This window comes from Dipodomys merriami, unplaced genomic scaffold, assembly GCF_024711535.1.
Source record: "Dipodomys merriami isolate MVZ:Mamm:240054 unplaced genomic scaffold, mDipMer1.0.p SCAF_7, whole genome shotgun sequence".
NCBI lineage: Eukaryota > Metazoa > Chordata > Mammalia > Rodentia > Heteromyidae > Dipodomys > Dipodomys merriami.
In genome coordinates, this window is record NW_027206290.1 from 71,475,080 (window position 1) to 71,496,025 (window position 20,946).

The following is a 20,946-nucleotide window of genomic DNA, read 5'->3' on the forward strand; positions in this document are numbered from 1 at the left end:
GATACTGTTTCACAATCCTATGAGAAATCCCTATGTTCTTTCATTGAAGTTACTTATCTTCAAAACACTGATATGAATCAAAAAAGTACATTACCATCTTATTTAAAACTGTTATTGTTACTAAATTCTAACAACACTTTTCTAAGTTGTTTCTGTTTTCAAAAATTCAGTGTGAAGGTAAAGATTTCTGGCTCTGTTAAAGCCTCAGAGTGGTTTATATGTGGTTGATATGAGGAACTTCAGAACAGATGTTACCTTTGGAAACCTGACCTGTCAGATTGTATTTCTAGATACAGATAGTAAGGTTTTTTGTTTCGTTTTGTTTTCCCTTGTTTCTAGGGTTTGAACTCAGGGCACTGTTCCTGAGCCTCTTTTATGCTAACAGCTAGTTAGTATTCTACCACTTGAGTCATAGCACCACTTCCAGGTTTTTTTGTTGTTGTTCCTGGGGCTTGAACTCTGGGCTTGGGCGCTGTCCCTGCGCTCTTCAGCTCAAGGCAAGTGCTCTACTGCTTGAGCCACAGCGACACTTCCAGTTTTCTAGTGGTTTATTGGAGATAAGAGTCTCATGGACTTGCTGCCTGGGCTGGGCTGGCTTTGAACTGTGATCCTCAGATCTCAGCCTCAGATCTCAGCCTCCTGATTAGCTAGGATTACAGGTGTGAGCCTGGCACCTGGCTCCAGTTTTTTCTTTTAATAGTTTATTGGAGATAATTCTGCCTTGGCTGGCTTCAAACCAGGATCACAGGCATGATCCATCATTTAGAAATGTCCAGCATTTCTAAAGTTTCTGTTGTTGTTTTGGGGATTGTGTATGTGTTTGTGTGCTGGTAGTAGTCCTTGAACTCAGGGCCTCTTGCTCTCCATTGCTGGCACTCTACTTTTTGAGCCATAACTCTACTTCTGGCTTTTTGGTGATTTCAGATAAGTCTCATTGACTTTCCTTTCCAGGCTGGCTTCACTAAGGCAATCTTCAGATCTTAGCCTCTTGAACAGTCAGAATTATAGGTTTGAGGCAACAAAACATAGCTCTAAAGTTGATTTATGTCTCTATTACAAAATGAGAAATTGTTATGTTAAAAGGATATATCTGAGGTAGGGGTGTGTTTGTGTGTATTCCAAATTTAGTGCAGAAAAAACTAACTTTATGGTGATAGAAACAGATTACTCCTCTGGAACAGATGTAGGGGGAAAAAAATCACCTGTTTCTTCCAAAAGTTAAATTGTGTGCTATGTTGCCTTTATAGAAAAGCTTTCCTACAAGTTGGACCTTGCCTGTATATTTATCACTATCCTCATTATTCAGATCTTTTTGAATTTTACTTTAGACAACAGCTCCTTTTTTTTTTTTTTTGGTCATGGTGCTTGAACTCGGGGTCTGGGTGCTGTCTCTCAGCTCTTCAGCTTAAGGCAAGCTCTCTGCCAATTGAGCCACAGTGCCACTTCGGTTTTCTGGTGGTTTATTGAAGATAGAGTCTCAAGGATTTTCCTGCCTGGGCTGGCTTTGAACATCTCAGCCTCCTAAGTAGCTAGGATTACAGGCGTGAGCCACAGCGCTTTTTAAAAACAATTATAATAACAATTGTTATTATAAAGGTGATGTATAGGGGTTACAGTTACTAAGTCAGGTAAAGAGTACATTTCATTTTGTCACCCCTTCCCTTGCACTCTCGCAGTTATTCCCTCCCATCCCCATCCACAAAGTTGTACAGTTCATTTTCAACATAGTGTCTAGTGAGTTCCATTGCGAACAATAACTGTAATTATAGAGGTGATGTACAGAGTGATAACAATTACATGAGTCAGATAATGAATACATTTTCTTTTTTTTCTTTTTTTCTTTTTTTTTTTTTGCCGGTCGTGGGGCCTGAACTCTGGGCCTGGGCGCTGTCCCTCAGCTCTTCAGCTGAAGGCTAGTGCTCTACCACTTGAGCCACAGTGCCACTTCCAGCTTTTTCTGCTTATGTGGTGCTAAGGAATCGAACCCAGGGCCTCATGCATGCAAGGCAAGGACTCTATCACTGAGCCACTTTCCCAGCCCGAATACATTTTCTTTCATAGTGTTTTCCATTCCCTCATTCTCTCCCAGTCCCTCCCTGTCATCTCCATCCACAAGTTGATTAGTTCCTTTCATCAGTGTCCAGTGAGCTCCACTGCTGCATTTTTTTACCCTTTTTCTCTCGCCTTCTTCCCTCCCCCCAACCCTTCTGAATATGTATACTTGAATACACCATACATAAGGTAAAGAACACGGAATCATCAAAGACTAAAAACTGGAAAAAGAAATAAAGAAGAAAAAAGCTTCCATATCTTAGAGTTTGTTTCAGTATGTGTATTATTTTATACAAATATGAGGAGGCACTTAGGCATTGCACTTTTGTGTTTCTCTCCTAAGTGAAATTTTGGTCTCACTGTGTGTGAGTCTCTAGAGTCATATAATTTGTCATATCCTTGTGTTAGATCTGGGACATATGCCTTATTTGTAGAACAACACTGGTACTGTATCAGATGAGGAAATCCTATCAAATTAACCTTTTATATTGTCCCAAGAGATAGAATCCCAGCTTATAGTCTATGTTTTCATTCTGAGATTGACAGTGTTTTTGTTATAGCATATATACTTAAATCCGACTTTGTTTCCCTCTCAGAACTTTTATGTGCTAGGACTAGACTTACACCTTATAAGCTGACAGTGAAGAATTTTTAACATATGCACACTGTAGGAGCTAGACAACAGTGTTTTTTATTCAATGATAAAGTCTTTTTTTTTGGCAGAAGGGGGTCCAGACCAGTATTCCAGTTTGGTACCTGTTTTTATTCCAACCCCAAAAATGTAGTCTTTTTTTTTTTTTTTTGCCAGTCCTTTTAAACTCAGGGTCTGAGTGTTGCCCCTGAGCCTCTTTGTGCTCAAGGCTAGTGCTCTTCCACTTGAGACACAGCGCCACTAAGTATAAAGACATTTCTTTTTCTTTTTAACATTTTTAATTATTATATCTTTAAGTAGATGTACAAAGAAGTTCCCATTCTGCAAAACAGTATATGAGTACAAGGTGTCTGACAACATTGTCACCCATCGCTCCTAACCCATCCCTTCTCTCACTTTTTTTTAAAAATTGAGATTGATTACATAAATTTCATATATTTCACAGTATTGTGGATTAGTGATACTTAGTTAAAGTCACAAACACATTTTAACCTTCACAAGGCAAATTGTTACTATCATGGTTTATAAAGTTTGTGAACTCTGTGAGCTCTGACAGTACAATTATTTCTTCTACATAAAGTGATGTTTACATTTCTTTCCTTTTGCTTAGTGTAGACTGTTCCCTCTTTCCCTCTCATTCCTCCTTTCCCATTGCTGTCTTTGGGTTACTTAGTTCTTTTTCTTTTATGTCCTGTGCAGCTGATGGGCCCCTTTGTTGTATGTTGTTTCATTTCCCACTTACTCTGCATCCTCCTCCTAGCTTCCCTCCATTGTGTGCATATATATACCATCTCTCTGGTCAAGAACATGGACTCATTCATTTAGCAATGATATGACAAAATGAGTGGCTGTCCTTTGTTTCTCGAGTCCTGTTTACTTTGTCATATCTTCTTGCATTTTGGCTTTAGCATCCACATATCAGGGAGGCCATGTGCCATTTGTCTCTTTATTCTTGGCTTACCTTGCTCAAAGTTATTCGCTCTAGTTACATCCATTTTCCTGCAAATGCCATTATTTTGTCCTTTCTAATGGCTGCATAATGTTCCCTTGTATCTAGGTACCACAATTTTTGGATCCACTCATCAGTAGTGGGTATCTGGGTTGTATCCATATCTTGGCTGTTGTGAACAGTGCTGCAGTAAACATGGAGGTGCGTTTGTCCTTGTATCCTGGTTTCTGTTGTTCAGGGTAGATGCCTAGGAATGGTAGGGCTGGGTCATAGGGGAGGTCTATATTTAGCTTTCTGTGGTACCTCAGACTGCTTTCCCAAGTGGTTGTATTAGTATACATTCCCACCAGCAATGCAGCAGGGTTCCTCTTTCTCTGCATCCCCTCCAGCATTTGTTGTTGGCTGAATTTAGGATATAGTCCATTCGGACTGGAGTAAAATGGTATTTCAGTATTGTTTTTATTTGCATTTCCTTTACACTCAGGGATGATGAACATTTCCTCCTGTGTTTCTTTGCCATTTTTGTTGTTGTTTTGTTTTTTATCAGTCATGGGGCTGGACGCTGTCCCTGAGCTCTTCAGCTCAAGGCTAGTGCTCTACCACTTGAGCCATAGTGCCACTTTCAGCATTTTCTGCTTATGTGGTGCTAAGGAATCAAACCCAGGGCCTCATGCATGCAAGGCAAGCACTGTACCACTGAGCCACCTTCCCAGCCCCTTATTTGCCATTTTTATCTCTTCTTGTGAGAAGTCTCTAGCTCCCTTGCCCATTTCACGATTGGTTTGTTAGATTTGTGAAGGGTTAGTTTCTTGAGTTCCCTAATATAATGGATATCAGACCCCTGTCTGATATATTGCTGGTAAATATTTTTTCCCAATTAGTTGGCTTTCTTTCTAGTTTGATTGCTATTTCTTTAGATGTGCAGAAACTTTAAGGTAATCCCATTTATCGAGTCTCCAATTTGTTGTGACCCTGGGACTCTGTTCAGGAAGTTCCTCCCTGTGCCTATAAGTTAAGTGTCCGGAAGTAGTTTCAGAGTATCAGGTTTGATGTTAAGGTCTTTAATCCATTTTGAGTTGATGTTAGTGCATGGTGACAGGCTAGGTAGGGTCCACTTTTAGTTTTGTGCATGTGGCCACCCAGTTTTCCCAGCACCAGTAGTTGAAGAGGCTATGATTCTTCCACAGTATGTCTTTGGCTCCTTTGTCAAATATCAACTGACAATATGTATGCAGTTTTAGTTCTGGGTCCTCTAATCTGTTCCATTGGTTTTTGGTCTCTTTTTGTGCCAGTACCAAGCTGTCTTTGTTATTATGGCTCTGTAGTAGAGCCTGAATTCCATTATTGTGATCCCTCCTTCATTCTTTCTTTTGTCTAAAATTGCTTTGACTATTCTAGGTCTTTTGTTGTTCCATATGAATTTTTGGACTGTTTTCTTTATTTCAGTAAAGTCTGTCATTGGGATTTTAATGGGAATTGCATTGAATGTATATATCAATTCGGCAGTATGGCCATTTTCACTATATTAATTCTGCCTATCCAGGAACATGGAAGGTCTTTCCATTTCCTGGTATCCTCTGTGATTGCATTTTTTAGGCTTTTATAGTTTTCATGAAATAGATCCTTTATGGGGCTGGGAAGGTGGCTCAGTGATAGAGCACTTGCCTTGCATTCATGAGGCCCTGGGTTTGATTCCTCAGCACCACATAAGTAAAAAGAAAAAAGCCGGAAGTGGCACTGTGACTCAAGTGGTAGAGCTCTATCCTTGAGCTGAAGAGCTGAAGGACAGCACCCAGGCCCAGAGTTCAAGCCCCACAACCAGACCCAAAAAAAAAAAAAATAGATCCTTTACATCTTTGGTTAGGTTAATTCCTAGATACTTTTTTTTTTTTTTTTAGGTTATTGTAAATGGGGTTGTTTTCTTGATTTCCCTTTCTGCTTGTACATTGGTTTTTTGGGGGGTCCGGTCATGGGGCCTGAACTCTGGGCCTGGGTGCTGTCCCTCAGCTCTTCAGCTCAAGGCTAGCACTCTACCTACTTCAGCCACAGCGGCACTTCCGGCTTTTTTTTATGCTTATGTGGTGCTGAGGAATCGAACCCAGGGCTTCATGCATGCAAGGCAAGCGCTCTATCACTGAACCAACTTCCCAGCCCTCTGCTTGTATATTGTTGGTATACAGAAAGGCAACTGAAGCTGGGCACTGGTGGTTCACCCCTGTAATCCTAGCTACTCAGGAGCTGAGATCTGAGGGTCATGGTTCAAAGCCAGCCCAGGCAGGAAAGTCCGTGAAACTCTTATCTCCAATAAACCACTAGAAAACCAGAAGTGGCACTGTGGCTCAAACAGTAGAGCGCTTGCCTTGAGCTGAAGAGCGCAGGGACAGCACCCAAGCCCAGAGTTCAAGCCCCACAACCAACCAAAAAAAAAAAAAAAGGCGACTGATTTTTGTGGGTTAATTTTGTATCCTGCTACTTTGCTAAAGTGGCTTATAAGTTCTAAGAGTTTGGGGATGGAGCTTTTGGGATTGTTAAGATATAAAATCATGCCATCTGCAAAAAGAGATAGTTTAAGTTCTTCCTTTATGTGGATCCCTTTAATGTCGTTTTCTTGCCTTATTGTTCTGGCTAAGGATTCCAGAACTATATTGACCAGGAGTGGAGAGAGGGGGCATCCTCGCCTTGTTCCTGTTTTCAGGGGTATTGGTTGTAGTTTTTCCCCATTAAATATAATATTGGCTGTTGGTCTGTTATATAAGGCTTATATTGTTTTAAGAAATGTTCCTTCTATTCCTATTTTTCCAGCGCTTTTAACATGAATGAGTGTTGCATTTTATCAAAAGCCTTTTCTGTGTCAATGGAGATAATCATGTGGTTCGTGACCTTGGATCTGTTGATGTGATGGATTACGTTTATTGATTTACATATGTTAAATCATCCCTGAATCTCTGGGATGAAGCCTACTTAATCATAATGTATGATTTTTTTTTTATATGTTTCTGGATTCTGTTGGCTAGAATTTTATTGAGGAGCTTTGCATCTGTGTTCATCAAAGAAATTGGTCTGTAGTTCTTTTTTTGTTGGGTCTTTGCCTGGTTTGGAGATGAGTGTGATATTGGCTTCATAGAATGAATTTGGGATTGCTCCCTCTGTTGCTATTTCTCTAAAGAGCTTGAGGAGTATGGGTATTAGTTCTTCTTTAAAGGTCTTATAGAATTCTGTAGTGAATCCATCTGATCCTGGGCTTTCCCTTTTTTGGGGGGGTCTGGTCGTGGGGCCTGAACTCTGGGCCTGGGCGCTGTCCCTCAGCTCTTCAGCTCAAGGCTAGTGCTCTACCACTTGAGCCACAGCGCCACTTCTGGCTTTTTTTTTTTTTTTTTGCTTATGTGGTGCTGAGGAATCGAACCCAGGGCCTCATGCATGCAAGGCAAGCACTCTACCACTGGGCCACCTTCCCAGCCCCGGCTTTTCCTTTTTGCAAGCAGGCTTCTGATTGCTTCTTCTATCTCATTGTAGGTTATTGGCATATTTAATTGATTTATTTTTTGTTGGTTCAGTTTGGGTAATTTGTATTTCTCTAGAAATTCATCCATTTCTGCTAGGTTTTCTTTCCTTAGTGAGTATAGAGTCTGAAATAGTTATTTATATTTGTCTGGATGTCTTGGATGTTTGTTCTAGTTTTTCCTGTAGTATCCCTGATCTTATTGATTTGGGTCTCTGTATAAAGACATTTTTATCATTTTCATAGCTGTTTAGGAAACACTATAGAGAATAGTATTACGCCTTTTTTTTTTAAATACGGTTTTATTCATCAAGCCAGGAAGTGCTCTTATATATATTTAGGTTGGATGTTCAGTAATTTCAGTAGTATTTATCTTTTTACAACAAAGAAATTGGGTCTGTAGCCATACTACTTCCTCTAATTACAATGGATGAGCCTTCAGTTTAGTAGTATGTCTTCTTTTGGCAGTTATTCCAAGAAAGTAGTATATATTTTGAACGTACTGAACAGCTACGAATCTGCCTTCCATCCATAGTTTTATCACTGTTAGAAACTGAATCATTTTGAGAAATTGAATCATAATATTATGGTTTTCAGTTCATGTGTTGGTTCTCAATGTGGCATTGTTGGGAAGTGGTAAAACCTCAAGTAATAGAGACTAGTATATAATTGTAGAGTGATAAACATTTTTAAACTTTAGAAGAGGAAAATGATACTAAATTCCAGTAAAACTTTATTTTAATGAAATGAAGTATCCAACTTAGAATGAGTTATTTGAAAAAATGAACACCAGTTTTTTTTTTTAGAATGGAATCTTTTCCAGCTTTTTTTTTTTTCTTTTTGCTTATGTGGTGCTGAGGAATCGAACCCAGGACCTCATGCATGCAAGGCAAGCACTCTACCACTGAGCCACCTTCCCAGCCCTGAAAAAATGAACACCAGTTTTAAAAATTGTTCATTCTTGTTTTTTTTTTCCTTTTCCTTTCTTTCTTTTCTTTTCTTTTTTTTGTCAGTCATGGGGCCTGAACTCGGCCTGGGCACTGTCCTTCAGCTCCAGGCTAGTGCTCTACCACTTAAGCCACAGCGCCCCTTCCGGCTTTTTCTGCTTAATGTGGTGCTGAGGAATCGAACCCAAGGCCTTATGCATGCAAGGCAAGCACTACCACTGAGCCAACTTCCCAGCCCTTGTTTTCTTTTTCTCTTCTTTCTCTTTCTCTCCCTCCCTCTCCCCTCTCTCCCTCCCTCCCCCCTCTTTCTTTCTTTCTTTCTTTCTTTCTTTCTTTCTTTCTTTCTTTCTTTCTTTCTTTCTTTCTTTCTTTCTTTCTTTCTTTCTTTCTTTCTTTCTGTTGTTGCTGGTACTGGGACTTGAACTCAAGGCTTGGGCACTGTACATTAGGGTTTTTTTTTGGCCAGTCGTGGGGCCTGAACTCTGGGCCTGGGCGCTGTCCCTCAGCTCTTCAGCTGAAGGCTAGCACTCTACCACTTGAGCTACAGTGCCACTTCTGACTTTTTCTGCTTATGTGGTGCTGAGGAATCGAACCCAGGGCCTCATGCATGCAAGGCAAGCACTCTACCACTGAGCCACCTTCCCAACCCCTACATTAGCTTTTTTGTTCAGAGCTGTCACTCTGCCACTTGAGCCACAGCTCTGCAGATAATGGCTTCAAACTGTGATCTTCTATTATCAGCCTCCTGAGTAGGTAGGATTACAGTTCATTCTTTTATGAACTCATTATTAGGAACTATGCTTTTTAAAAAGTTTGAAACTTGTTGGCCAAATTACAAAATATGAATATAGGAACTGTTTTTGAACAATTAATTGGTATTGAACAGATAAATATGGAAATTTTGAAGCTTTTTTCTTGATTGTTATAAGAGAAAATAATCTATACATCTTTTTTTTTTTTTTTTTTCGGTCGTGGGGCTTGAACTCTGGGCCTGGGAGCTGTCCCTCAGCTCTTCAGCTCAAGGCGAGCACTCTACCACTTGAGCTACAGCGCCACTTCCGGTTTTCTGGTGGTTTATTGGAGATAGGAGTCTCACGGTCTCTCCTGCCCGGGCTGGCTTTGAACCGCGATCCTCAGATCTCAGCCTCCTGAGTAGCTAGGATTACAGGCGTGAGCCACCAGCGCCCGGCTTCTATACATCTTTTTAACTGTAATGGTGAAAGCTTAAGAAAGCAAGGGAAATTTTGTAGAAAAAAGTAAAGAGGAATTCTGAAGTGAGATAGGTGGTGAACAAATAGCAATTTAGATGGAATAATTAAGGAATTGAGCCTTTCTACTCAATGTGTTTATAGAAAGTTGCTATAGGTATTAAGGTTTAGAACTAGGGTATATTAAGGAACAAAATATGTTTTTAAGAAAGAAACTGTAAGGGGCTGGGAAGGTGGCTCAGTGGTAGAGTGCTTGCCTTGTATGCATGAGGCCCTGGGTTCGATTCCTCAGCACCACATAAGCAAAAAGAAAAAAGCTGGAAGTGGCGTTGTGGCTCAAGTGGTAGAGCGCTAGCCTTGAGCGAAGAGCTGAGGGACAGCTCCCAAAAAAGAAACTATAAGCCTGGTGCTGGTGGCTCATGTCTATAATCCTAGCTCCTCAGGAGGCTGAGATCTGAGGATTGCGGTTAAAAGCCAGCTCTGGTAGCAAAGTGTGGGACTCTTATCTCCAATAAACCACCAGAACACTAGGAATGATGCTATGCCTTAAGTGGTAGAGCATTCACCTTGAGCTGAAGAGCTCAGAGACAGCGCCCAGCCCAGAGTTCAAGCCCCACAACCGACCAAAAAAAAAAATTTAAAAAACAAAACAACAAAAAGACAGAAACTGAGCAGGGCTTCAGTTGTAATCCTAGCTATGCAGGAGATTGAGACCTAGAGGATAGAGATTCAAAGCCAGCCAGGGCAGAAAAGTCTGTAGTACCACTTCTGTTTTTCTGGTGGTTGACTGGAGATCAGAGTTTCGTGGATGTTCTTGCCCGGGCTGGCTTTGAACAACGATCCTCAGATCTCAGCCTCCTGAGTAGCTACGATTACAGGCGTGAGCCACCAGCACCTGGCTGAGTCTTTTGATTTTTAAGACTAAGCTCATGTCAGGTCATGATTCTCCAGATTTTAGCCTCCTGAGTGGCTAGGATGACAGATGTGAGATACTGATATTGAGCTTCAGATTTTTTCTTTCCTTTTTTTTTTTTTTTTTTTGTGTGTGTGTGTGTGTGTGTGTGTGGAGGCGGGGGGGGGGGGCGGGGGGGGGGAGATGAGGTGCAATACCAAAGCTTGAACTCAGTGCTTTGTGCTCTCACTTGGCTTCTGCTCATGGATGGTGCTCTACTAATTGAGCCACAACTGTAGTCCAGCATTTTACTGGTTAATCAGAGATTAACCAACTCAAGTGCTTGCCTTCAGCTGAAGACATCAGGGATAGTGTTCAGTCTCAGAGTTCAAGCCCCACGACCAACCAAAGGAGAAGGAAGGAAGGAGGGAGAGAGGGAGGGAGGGAGGAAGGAAGGAAGGAAGAAAGGAAGGAGGGAGGGAAGGAAAAAGAAATAAATCACAAGACTTCATTCTAAAGGAACTAGCAAAAGCCAAGCTGGAAGTAAGTAGAAAAATGTCAGCCAAACAAGCAAGCCAACTGAGCCACTGCAAAGTCCTAGGATCAAACTGTGACTCAAAACAAACAACAACGGGGCTGGGAAGGTGGCTCAGTGGTAAGGTACTTGCTTGCATGCATGAGGCCCTGGGTTTGATTCCTCAGCACCACATAAGCAGAAAAAGCCAGCAGTGGCGCTGTGGCTCAAGTGGTAGAGTGCTAGCCTTGAGCTGAAGAGCTGAGGGACAGCGTCCAGGCCCAGAGTTCAGCCCCCCACAACTGACCAAAAAAAAAACAAAACTGATACTGGCCATAGCAAAAAAAGAAACATTGATAGGTGGGGATAGCTCAGTGTAGAGTACTTGCCTAACAAACACAAGGCCCTGGGTTCAATCCTAGGTACTTGATAATAAATATGCCTTAGTTGAATATTGCCAATTATATACCAGTGACAAGTTACCTCATATCCCTTTATATTTTAAGAAAAGGGATAATGTGGAATGGGAACGAAAAAATCCCTCCATGGAACACCTGAGTTTCCATCCTACTGCTACTTACTTCATAGTTTTAGGTTAGATGTCTTGAGTTTTCTTTATCTTTGGGGCTATTGAAAATAAAATGAGAACCATGTATGTTGACACATGTCTGTAGTTATAGCATTCAGGAGGCTGAAGCAGGATGACCTTGAAGCCAACTGCATAGTTCCAGACCAGCCTGGGATACTTAGTGAAACCTTGTCTATAAATAAATAAATGTGGTTATGTTGAAGGTATAGCTTAGTGGTAGAGTAGAATAATATTTCTTTTGTTTATTTGTTTGTTGGTCGTAAAGCCTGAACTCTGGGCCTGGGCGCTGTCCCTCAGCTCTTCAGCTTAAGGCGCTAGCACTCTACCACTTGAGCCACAGCGCCACTTCTGGCTTTTTCTGCTTATGTGGTATTGCCTCATGCATGCAGAGCAAGCACTCTACCACTGAGCTACCTTCTCAGCCCCGAGTATAATAATACTTCTATAACTTTAGTAAGTATATGCATTTAATAAAAAGAATACCCCACCCTTTTTTTTTTTCATACTGGGGCAGGAACTCAGGACCTGGGCACTGTCTCTGAGCTTTTGTGCTCAATGCCAGCACCCTACCAATTGAGCTACTGTTTCACTTAGGCTTTTTTGGTGGTTAATTGGAGGTGAGCGTCTCACAACTTTGCTGCCTGATCTGGCTCCAAACTTTTTAATCTTCATATCTCAGTCTCCTAAGTACTTGTGAGTGCAGGAATAAGCCACTGGCATCTGGCAAAACTAAACCTTTTTAAAGAAGTGATACACATGGCATAAAGCCAACAGTGCAATGAAAAATGGACATAGTCATTTAGTTTTGTTTTAGTTTGAGGAAGTCTATGCCAATATTAATGTTGTATTTCTTTGTTTAATGAAGAGAAGAGAACTGATAACAATGGCAGAGTATATTTTGTCAACCACAACACTCGAATTACTCAATGGGAAGACCCCCGAAGTCAAGGGTAAGAATTTAAGAATTTTTTAGTATATATGTATCAATTACTCATTTCTCACTCATATATATATATATATATATATATATATATATATATATACATTCTTAAAGGCCTTAATATGAATCACTTAACATGTACTGGAAACCAAAAATATATTATTTATTCTCACAAAATTAGAAGCCTAAGAGTTTCTTGCAAGTAGAGAAAACTACTCACTTGTACGTGAGAATACACTTACATTCAACATTCATACACTTACATACATACACACACATGTAAATACATAAATGCTTCTAAAAAATGCTAGATCTCACTTTGAGAATGTCTTAAACACATGTATTTCAATTAGAATAAATTTCAGTATCTTGCTATTAAGCTTGAATATATAAATATATGTGTATATTAGTATGTATGTATTTAGTGGTAACCAGATTAATAATTCTAGACTTTCTTAATCTTAGATCACTGATAGAATTCAATGCATGTTTTAATGGGTAAAAAGATACAATTTAGTTTAGCCTTTGCCTAATACTTACTGTTTCCTTCCTTTATAAGGTAAAACTTAACGTATTAGTAGTACCTAGCACTTTCTTTCCTGAAAAGCTTTACTATCCATTATCTGCATCTTTAGGAAGGAAGAAAATTCTTACTTTCATGTAATGAAAAAGTAAACAATTTCTTGAGAGTAGTTGAAAACTTTCTGGTTTCTTTTATTTGCATCAGTAGAAAACACAGGCTTATAAAAATATTCTGTGGTTGTTAGAGATAATCTTAAGATATCATTTACACATCATTATTAACACTTGCTAATAAGAATAAAAATCTTGCTAGTATATTTATGCATATGAGCACAAGTTTTTTCTTAATTTTTTTTTCTTTTTTGTCGGTTGTGGGACTTGAACTCTGGGCCTGGGCGCTGTCCCTCAGCTCTTCAGCTCAAGGCTAGCACTCTACCACTTCAGCCACAGCGCCACTTCTGGCCTTTTCTGTTGATGTGCTGAGGAATCGAACCCAGGGCCTCATGCATGCGAGGCAAGCACTCTACCACTGAGCCCTTTTTCTCAGCATAGTAAGGTTATGTCATAATCTCTGTGTATTAGTTTGTTAAGACCAGTTTAATAAAGTACACAACACAGGAAGTACTTTTTTGTGTGTCCTGGTCCTGGACCTTGAACTCAGGGCCTGGGCACTGTCCCTGACTTTTTTGCTTAAGGGTAGCTCTCTACCACTTGAGCCACAGTGCCATGTGCGCTTTTTAAGTATTTAGTTGGAAATAAGTCTCACAGATTTTCTTGCCCAGACTAACTTTGAACTGCAGTTCTCAGATCTCAGCCTCCTGAGTAGATAGGATCACAGACATGAGCCACTGGTGCCCAACTTACATTGGAGTACTTTAATTTTGAATTTTTTTATTTTTTTGTTGGTTGTGGGGCTTGAACTCTGGCTTTAGGTGCTCTTGCGCTCTTCAGCTCAAGGCAAGCACTCTACCTCTTGAGCCACAGCGCCACTTCTGGTTTTCTAGTGGTTTATTGGAGATAAGAGTCTCACGGACTTTCCTGCCCTAGCTGGCTTTGAACTGCTATCCTCACATCTCAGCCTCCTGAGTAGCTAGGATTACAAGCATGAGCTACCAGCACCCAGCTTCATGGAGTACTTTTAAACAGCAGTAATTATCTTGACAGTTCTGGATCCTAGAAGTCAGAGACTAAAGTGTTGGCAGCACTGTTCTGTCACTGTAGAACTAGGTATGGCCCTGTTCCAGATCTCTCCCAACTTTTTATAGTTCTTGGGTTTTTGTCAGCATATTTCTGTCTTCATATGTCTTTCCTCTGTGTATATGACTGCCCAAATTTCCCCTTTTATAAGAACACCATTTCTATAGAATTAGTGACTCATCTACCATGCTCCTGTATTATCTCCTCTTAACTAATGCATTTTTATGGTCCTGTTTCCAGACAAGGTCACATCCTGAGGTACTTAACATAAAGTCTTAACTATAAGCATTTGGAGGGAGGACATGTTCAATATATACTAGTTTGTACTAGTATACTTTTATGAAACTGCCAGTTCCATTCTGTCAGAAGTTTGACAAAAACATACAATCAGTTAAGACATTAACTACACTTTGGAGAGTCAACTCTCATTTCACAGCTGCTTACAATTTTTGCCACAACCACTCTCAGATATAATAATTCAGTAACAAGATGAATGTGGTAGTAGGTCACGGAATAAGTCTTAGCACTCAGCAGACGGAAGCAGATGGTTGGCAAGTTGGGTCATCTACTAGTAAGAACCTATCTCAAAAAAACAAAATGTTTCTGGCTACCAGCAAATGCCAGCCAGTGTGGTTCTTTTTTGTGAAGTTATTGTATATAATTTAAATATATTTAGTTTCATAAAAGAATTAAGCATCAAAAGATACAAATTTTTTTCTTTTTTCTTTTTTTTTGGGGGGGGGGGTCCAGTCGAGGGGCCTGAACTCTGGGCCTGGGCGCTGTCCCTCAGCTCTTCAGCTCAAGGCTAGCGCTCTACCACTTGAGCCACAGCGCCCTTCTGGCTTTTTTCTTTTTGCTTATGTGGTGCTGAGGAATTGAACCCAGGGCCTCAAGCATGCAAGGCAAGCGCTGTACCACTGAGCTACCTTCCCAGCCCCAAAAGATAAAAATTTTTAAACTTCTTTCTAAAATTTTGTATTTGGGGCTAGAGATAAGGTTTGGCTCAGTGGTACAGTACCTGTGTAGTACATTTGAACACTTGGGTGTGATTGTAGTACTGAAAAATAAAAAATAAAATTTCTAAAGATAGAATGAACAAGTTACCCCTTTGCAATTTGCCACCATTATTCCCTTAGACCTTTATACATACCTGTAGAGTTAAAAATAGAATCATATTTTAATAAAGAGCATAAATTACCTAGGTTTATCTCAAATGACATAGTACTGATCCTGTCTTACATTATAATTACAACAAAAGAAAGTTCTTTTTTTTTACATTTTTGGTATTCTTATCTGGCACTTGTATTCAATTGTATGTACATAAATGAATATTATTAACCTTTATTTGTACTTCACAAAATATGATTCAAGACAAAATTGTTTTTCTTTTTATTGGCACAAAGGGGCTTCATTTTGACATATCTACTTACATGTATAATGAATCTTGATCAGATTCATCCCCATTCCTTCTTTTTGTGTGTGATAGTGGGATTTATGCAGCATAAGACATGGCATGTATTAGGCAAGTGCTCTATCATTGAGCTACATTTCCAGCCCTAATGGTTTTTCTTTGTTTCCCTGAATTACACAAGAAAAATGACAATCCAGCAAAAGTAGATCCCTACAACAAGTCGTTATGTTGAAAAAACGAACTTTACAACTTTGGGTGGGGCGAGTCGGGGGGGGGGGGGGATAGATGATGGGAAGGGGAAACAAAGGAGGAGGCAACAATGCTTGATAAGAAATGTACTCATGGGATATTATGCAGCCATTAGAAATGACAAAATAATGGCATTTGCAGGGAAATGGATGGAGCTAGAAGGAATCATGTTGAGCGAGGTAAGCCAAGAGCAAAGAGACAAACGGTACATGGTCTCCCTGATAAGTGGATGCTAAATCCAAAATGTCAGGTGATACGACAAAATTAACAGGACTTAAGAAACAAAGAACTCCCACTCATCTGGTCGAACCACTACTAAATATCCCCATGCTGCTGATCACATGTATGGTGTATATGTGTACACTGTTATATGTTATAGACTGTGATAGACAATTTGCTCCAGGAAAGTTAGAATGAATTTATGACTTTAAATGAGCATCATTATTCCACAATACTGTGAAATTTGGGAAATTATGTAATCACTTAATCACAATTAAAAAAAAAAAAGAACCTCAGGGAAGGTAGGGAGGGAAGGGATGGTAGGGAGGGAAGGGATGGTAGGGGGAAAACAATGGAGGGGGTAGCAATGCTTGATGGGAAGTGTACTCATTACCTTGCTCATGTAACTGTGACCCTCTGTATAGTATCTTTACAATAAAAATTAAAAAAAAAAAAGAAAGAAATGTACTCATGGGGCTGGGAAGGTGGCTCAGCACTCTACCGACTGCTTGCCTTGCATGCATGAGGCCCTGGGTTCCATTCCTCAGCACCACATAAGCAAAAAGAAAAAAGCTGGAAGTGGCCCTGTGGCTCAAGTGGTAGAGCGCTAGCCTTGAGCTGAAGAGCTGAGGGACAGTGCCCAGGCCCAGAGTTCAGGCCCCAGACTGGACTGAAAAAAAAAAGAAAGAAAGAAATGTACTCATTACCTTGCCCATGTAATTGTAATCCCTTTCTGTATGGTATTTTCACAATAAAATAAATAGTGAGCCTGAATTCCTCCAATTCTACATTTCCCATTCTGATGTAAACCTGAACATTATTGTTCTCATAACCACATGAGAAAATTGAAGCTATAAAAATAGGAAAAAAAGATCTGAGATCCAGTAGCTCACACCTGTAATCTGATCGTGATTTGAAGCTAGCCCAGGCAAGAAAGCCCATGAGACTCTTACCTCCAGTTAATTACTAGAAAACAGAAGTGGCACTGTGGCTCAAAGTGTTAGTGCTAGTGAAAAAGCTCAGAGACAGCACCCAGGCTGAGTTCAAGCCTCATGACTGACAAAGAAAGAAAGAGAGACAGAGACAGACAGAGAGAGAGGGAGAGAGGAAAAAAAGCGTGCTGCCATATACAAAATTGCCATATTTATTATACCTAGTAAACTAAAAAAGACTTAATTCCACTATGTTACAATACACAGACCACAAGGTAATTACCAGCAGTTCTCTACCTATTCTAGAATAGTGTTTTGAAATGTAAAATTCTTTTTATTTTTATTTTTTTTATTTTTGGGTCCAGTCGTGGGGCTTGAACTCTGGGCCTGGGCGCTGTCCTTCCCTTATCTTTCAGCTCAAGGCTAGCGCTCTACCACTTGAGCCACAGCGCCACTTATGGCTTTTTTTCTTTTTGCTTATGTGGTACTGGGGAATCGAACCCAGGGCCTCATGCATGTAAGGCAAGTGCTCCACCACTGAGCCACCTTCCCAGCCCTGTAAAATTCTTTTTTTTTTTTTTTTTTTGCCGGTCATGGGGCTTGAACTCTGGGCCTGGGCACTGTCCCTCAGCTCTTCAGCTCAAGGCGAGCACTCTACTACTTGAGCTACAGCGCCACTTCCGGTTTTCTAGTGGTTTATTGGAGATAGGAGTCTCACGGTCTTTCCTGCCCGGGCTGGCTTTGAACCGTGATTCTCAGATCTCAGCCTCTTGAGTAGCTAGGATTACAGGCGTGAGCCACCGGCGCCGGCTCAGCCCTATAAAATTCTTATGTTCACTAGTAAGCATTTAGTGTTTGTGCTAGTACCTAAGTTATTTTACTGTATATCAGATTAAATTATTTATGTAAGTCTAAAGTTCATACATTATTTGCATGGTCTAAAGCTCATGTGTTTGTAAGGTGGAAAGTTGTATCTGGCATACAACTTGGAAGATGATAAATATGGTGATAGCAGTATGTAGAATGTATACTTGACAGACTTATAGAGAATGATCAGTCTATAGTAGCAGGAGTACTAATAATATGAGAGCTTTAAAAAATTTTTTGTTAGAATTACAGACATGAACCACAGGTACCCAGCTTGACAGCTTCTTACTGTTTTGTTTTTTATGTTTTTTTTTTTTTTTGGTCAGTCATAGGGTCTGAACTCTGGGTCTGGGTGCTGTCCCTCAACTCTTTAGCTCAAGACCAGCACTCTACCACTTGAGCCACAGCGCCACTTCCGGCTTTTTCTGCTTATATGGTGCTGAGGAATCAAACCAGAGCCTTATGTATGCAAGGCAAGCACTCACCCACTGACCCACCTTCCCAGCCCACTAGTATTTTTTTTAATTGTCTTGAGTTCTACATAGTCTTATTACATAGGAATAGATTTTTCCGTTTTGTGAACAAAGAAACCAAACAGTATGACAAAGTTTTAAAGATATAAAAATAGGTATTAAAAGGCTGAAGAGGCCAGGCCTAGAGGCTTATGCCTATAATCCCAAGGATAGTGGAGGTTGAAAGCTACTCAAGGCTGATAACTAAGTTTTGTTGTTCAAAACCAACCAGGGCTGGAATATCCATGAGACTTATATCTCCAGTAAACCAGTGCTAGCCTTGAATGAAAAAACTTAGAGACAGTATCTAGGCCCTGAGTTCCAGCCCTAGTACTTGGACAAAAGAAAAAGAATGGGAAACAATATATTGTTTATAAACACTTGTTAATCTTGTGTAGGATTTTTTTTTTCTATACTGAGATTTAAAGTCATGTCCTGATGCTTTTTAATTAGGCACTGTAACATTTGAGCAATACCTCTGGCAAATATGAAGACTTCTAAGACATTGGACAGAACTTAGTTTACATAGATTATTAGATGAATAGGAAAACATAAGCCAAGAAGATGGTAGAATTCCTAGTGATAATTTGTTTTTAATACTGCTGAAAAGTTTAATGTATATCTAGAGATGCTAGTACATAACTGAAAATAATGGACTAAATATATTTCCAAAGGATTTTGTGTTACACTTATGGATATTTTTAGTTTCTATACTTGGCCAGTAAATAAATGTTTCTTATGTGCTAACATTTTTTTTTCCTCTGTATTTCATAGTCAATTAAATGAAAAGCCCCTACCTGAAGGCTGGGAAATGAGATTTACAGTGGATGGGATTCCATATTTTGTGGACCACAATAGAAGAACAACAACCTACATAGATCCCCGAACAGGAAAATCTGCCTTGTAAGTTTTCTTCTTTTCTTTTTTCTTTTTTTTTCAGTCCTGGGCTTGAACTCAGCATCTGGGCTCTGTCCCTGAGCTTCTTTTGCTCAAGGCTCGCGCTCTACCCCTTGAACCACAAACCCACTTCTGGCCTTTTCTGTTTATGTGGCACTGAAGAATTGGGCTTCATGCATGGTAGGCAAGAATTCTAACACTAAGCCATGTTCTCAGCTTGCTTTGTAATTTTTTAAACACTACAGATTAAAAGTAAAACTAATTCCTCAGATCTGACTTGAAGACTTGAATTAGAGAGGAATAGAAGTCTTATTTTGTCTTGAGTTTTCTTTTTGTTACTATTATATCTTATACATTGATTTACTTAATGAAGAGATAATTTCTGAGAAATGCATTATTGTGTGAATATCACAGTATTTACCAAACCTAAATGGCGTAGCCTACACATATAGACTATATGGTTTGCCCACCTAGCCTAGATGATACAGTCTAAGATTATAGTAAACAAAACATAAAATTAAATCAAGCTCCAAAGAAACTTATGCAAACCAGTGACATAGTAGACATAAGAGAAATGAGGTTGCTGCTATACTACTTTGCAATAAATTCTTGGTTTTTTTATAAGTGGGAGTACATTATTCTTTCTTTCTCTTTCTCTTTCTCTTTCTCTTTCTCTTTCTTTCTCTTTCTTTCTTTCTTTCTTTCTTTCTTTCTTTCTTTCTTTCTTTCTTTCTTTCTTTCTTTCTTTCTTTCTTTCTTTCTTTCTTTCTTTCTTTCTTTCTTTCTTTCTTTCTTTCTTTCTTTCTTTCATTTTTGCTGGTTGTGGAGCTTGAACTCTGGGCCTGGGCACTGTCCCTCAGCTATTCAGCTCAAGGCTAGTGCTCTACCACTTGAGCCACAGTGCCACTTCTGGCTTTTTCTGCTTATATGGTGCTGAGGAATGGAACCCAGGACCTCATGCATGCAAGGCAAGCACTTTACCACTGAGCCACCTTCCCAGCCCTGTGGGAGTACATTTTAAGTTAATGATTAAAGGCCATGTGTCAGTGGCCCATACCTATAATCCTAGCTGCTTAGGAGGCTGAGATCTGAGAATCTTGGTTCAAAACAGCTGTGGCAGGAAAGTCCATTAGACTTTTATCTTCAAATAACCATCTAAAATCTAAACTTAGAGCTGTAGATTAAGTGATATAGTGCTATCCTTGGGCAAAAAATCTCAATGACAGTGCCCAGGTCCCAGGACTGGCACACACACACAAAAATTAAAATAACGTTTAGGGCTGGGAAGGTGGCTCAGTGGTAGAGTGCTTGCCTTGCATGCATGAGGCCCTGGGTTCGATTCCTCAGCACCACATACACAGAAAAATCTGGAAGTGGTGCTGTGTGGCTCAGTTGGTAGAGCACTAGCCTTGAGCTGAAGAGCGCAGGGACAGTAACCAGGCCAAGAGTTCAGGCTCCATGACCAACCAAAAAAATAAAAAATTAAAAAATAGAATAAAATAATGTTTAAAAGCATTTTGTAGGGACTGGGAAGGTGGCTCAGTGGTACAGTGCTTGCCTTGCATGCATGAGGCCCTGGGTTCAATTCCTCAGCACCACATAAGCAGGAAGAAAAAGCTGGAAGTGGGTCTGGCTCTCAAGTGGTAGAATACTAGCCTTGAGCTGAAGAGCTGAGGGACAGCGCCCAGGCACAGAGTTCAAACCCCATAACCGACCAAAAAAAAAAAGCATTTTGTAAATACATAAACTAGTAATATAATCACTGACTGTCATCATCATGTATTATGCATTATTCGTAATTGCATTGCTCTGTTTTTCTGTGATTAGCATTGTAGTGGGTTTGTTTATACTAGCATGATTACAAACAGGTGAGTAATGTGTTATGCTGTGATGCTAAC

At 40.0% G+C, this 20,946-nt stretch overlaps 1 protein-coding gene across 2 annotated transcripts in view; it reads left to right on the top strand.

The window, feature by feature from the left end:
- Nucleotides 1–20,946, top strand: part of Itch (itchy E3 ubiquitin protein ligase) — a 103,053-nt gene that overhangs the window by 60,751 nt on the left and 21,356 nt on the right. For both annotated transcript variants that reach the window (XM_070007098.1, XM_070007099.1), the window contains exons 13-14: nucleotides 12,168–12,252; nucleotides 18,926–19,054. In XM_070007098.1, the coding sequence (XP_069863199.1) occupies nucleotides 12,168–12,252; nucleotides 18,926–19,054 (214 nt within the window). The remainder of the gene's footprint in view (nucleotides 1–12,167; nucleotides 12,253–18,925; nucleotides 19,055–20,946) is intronic.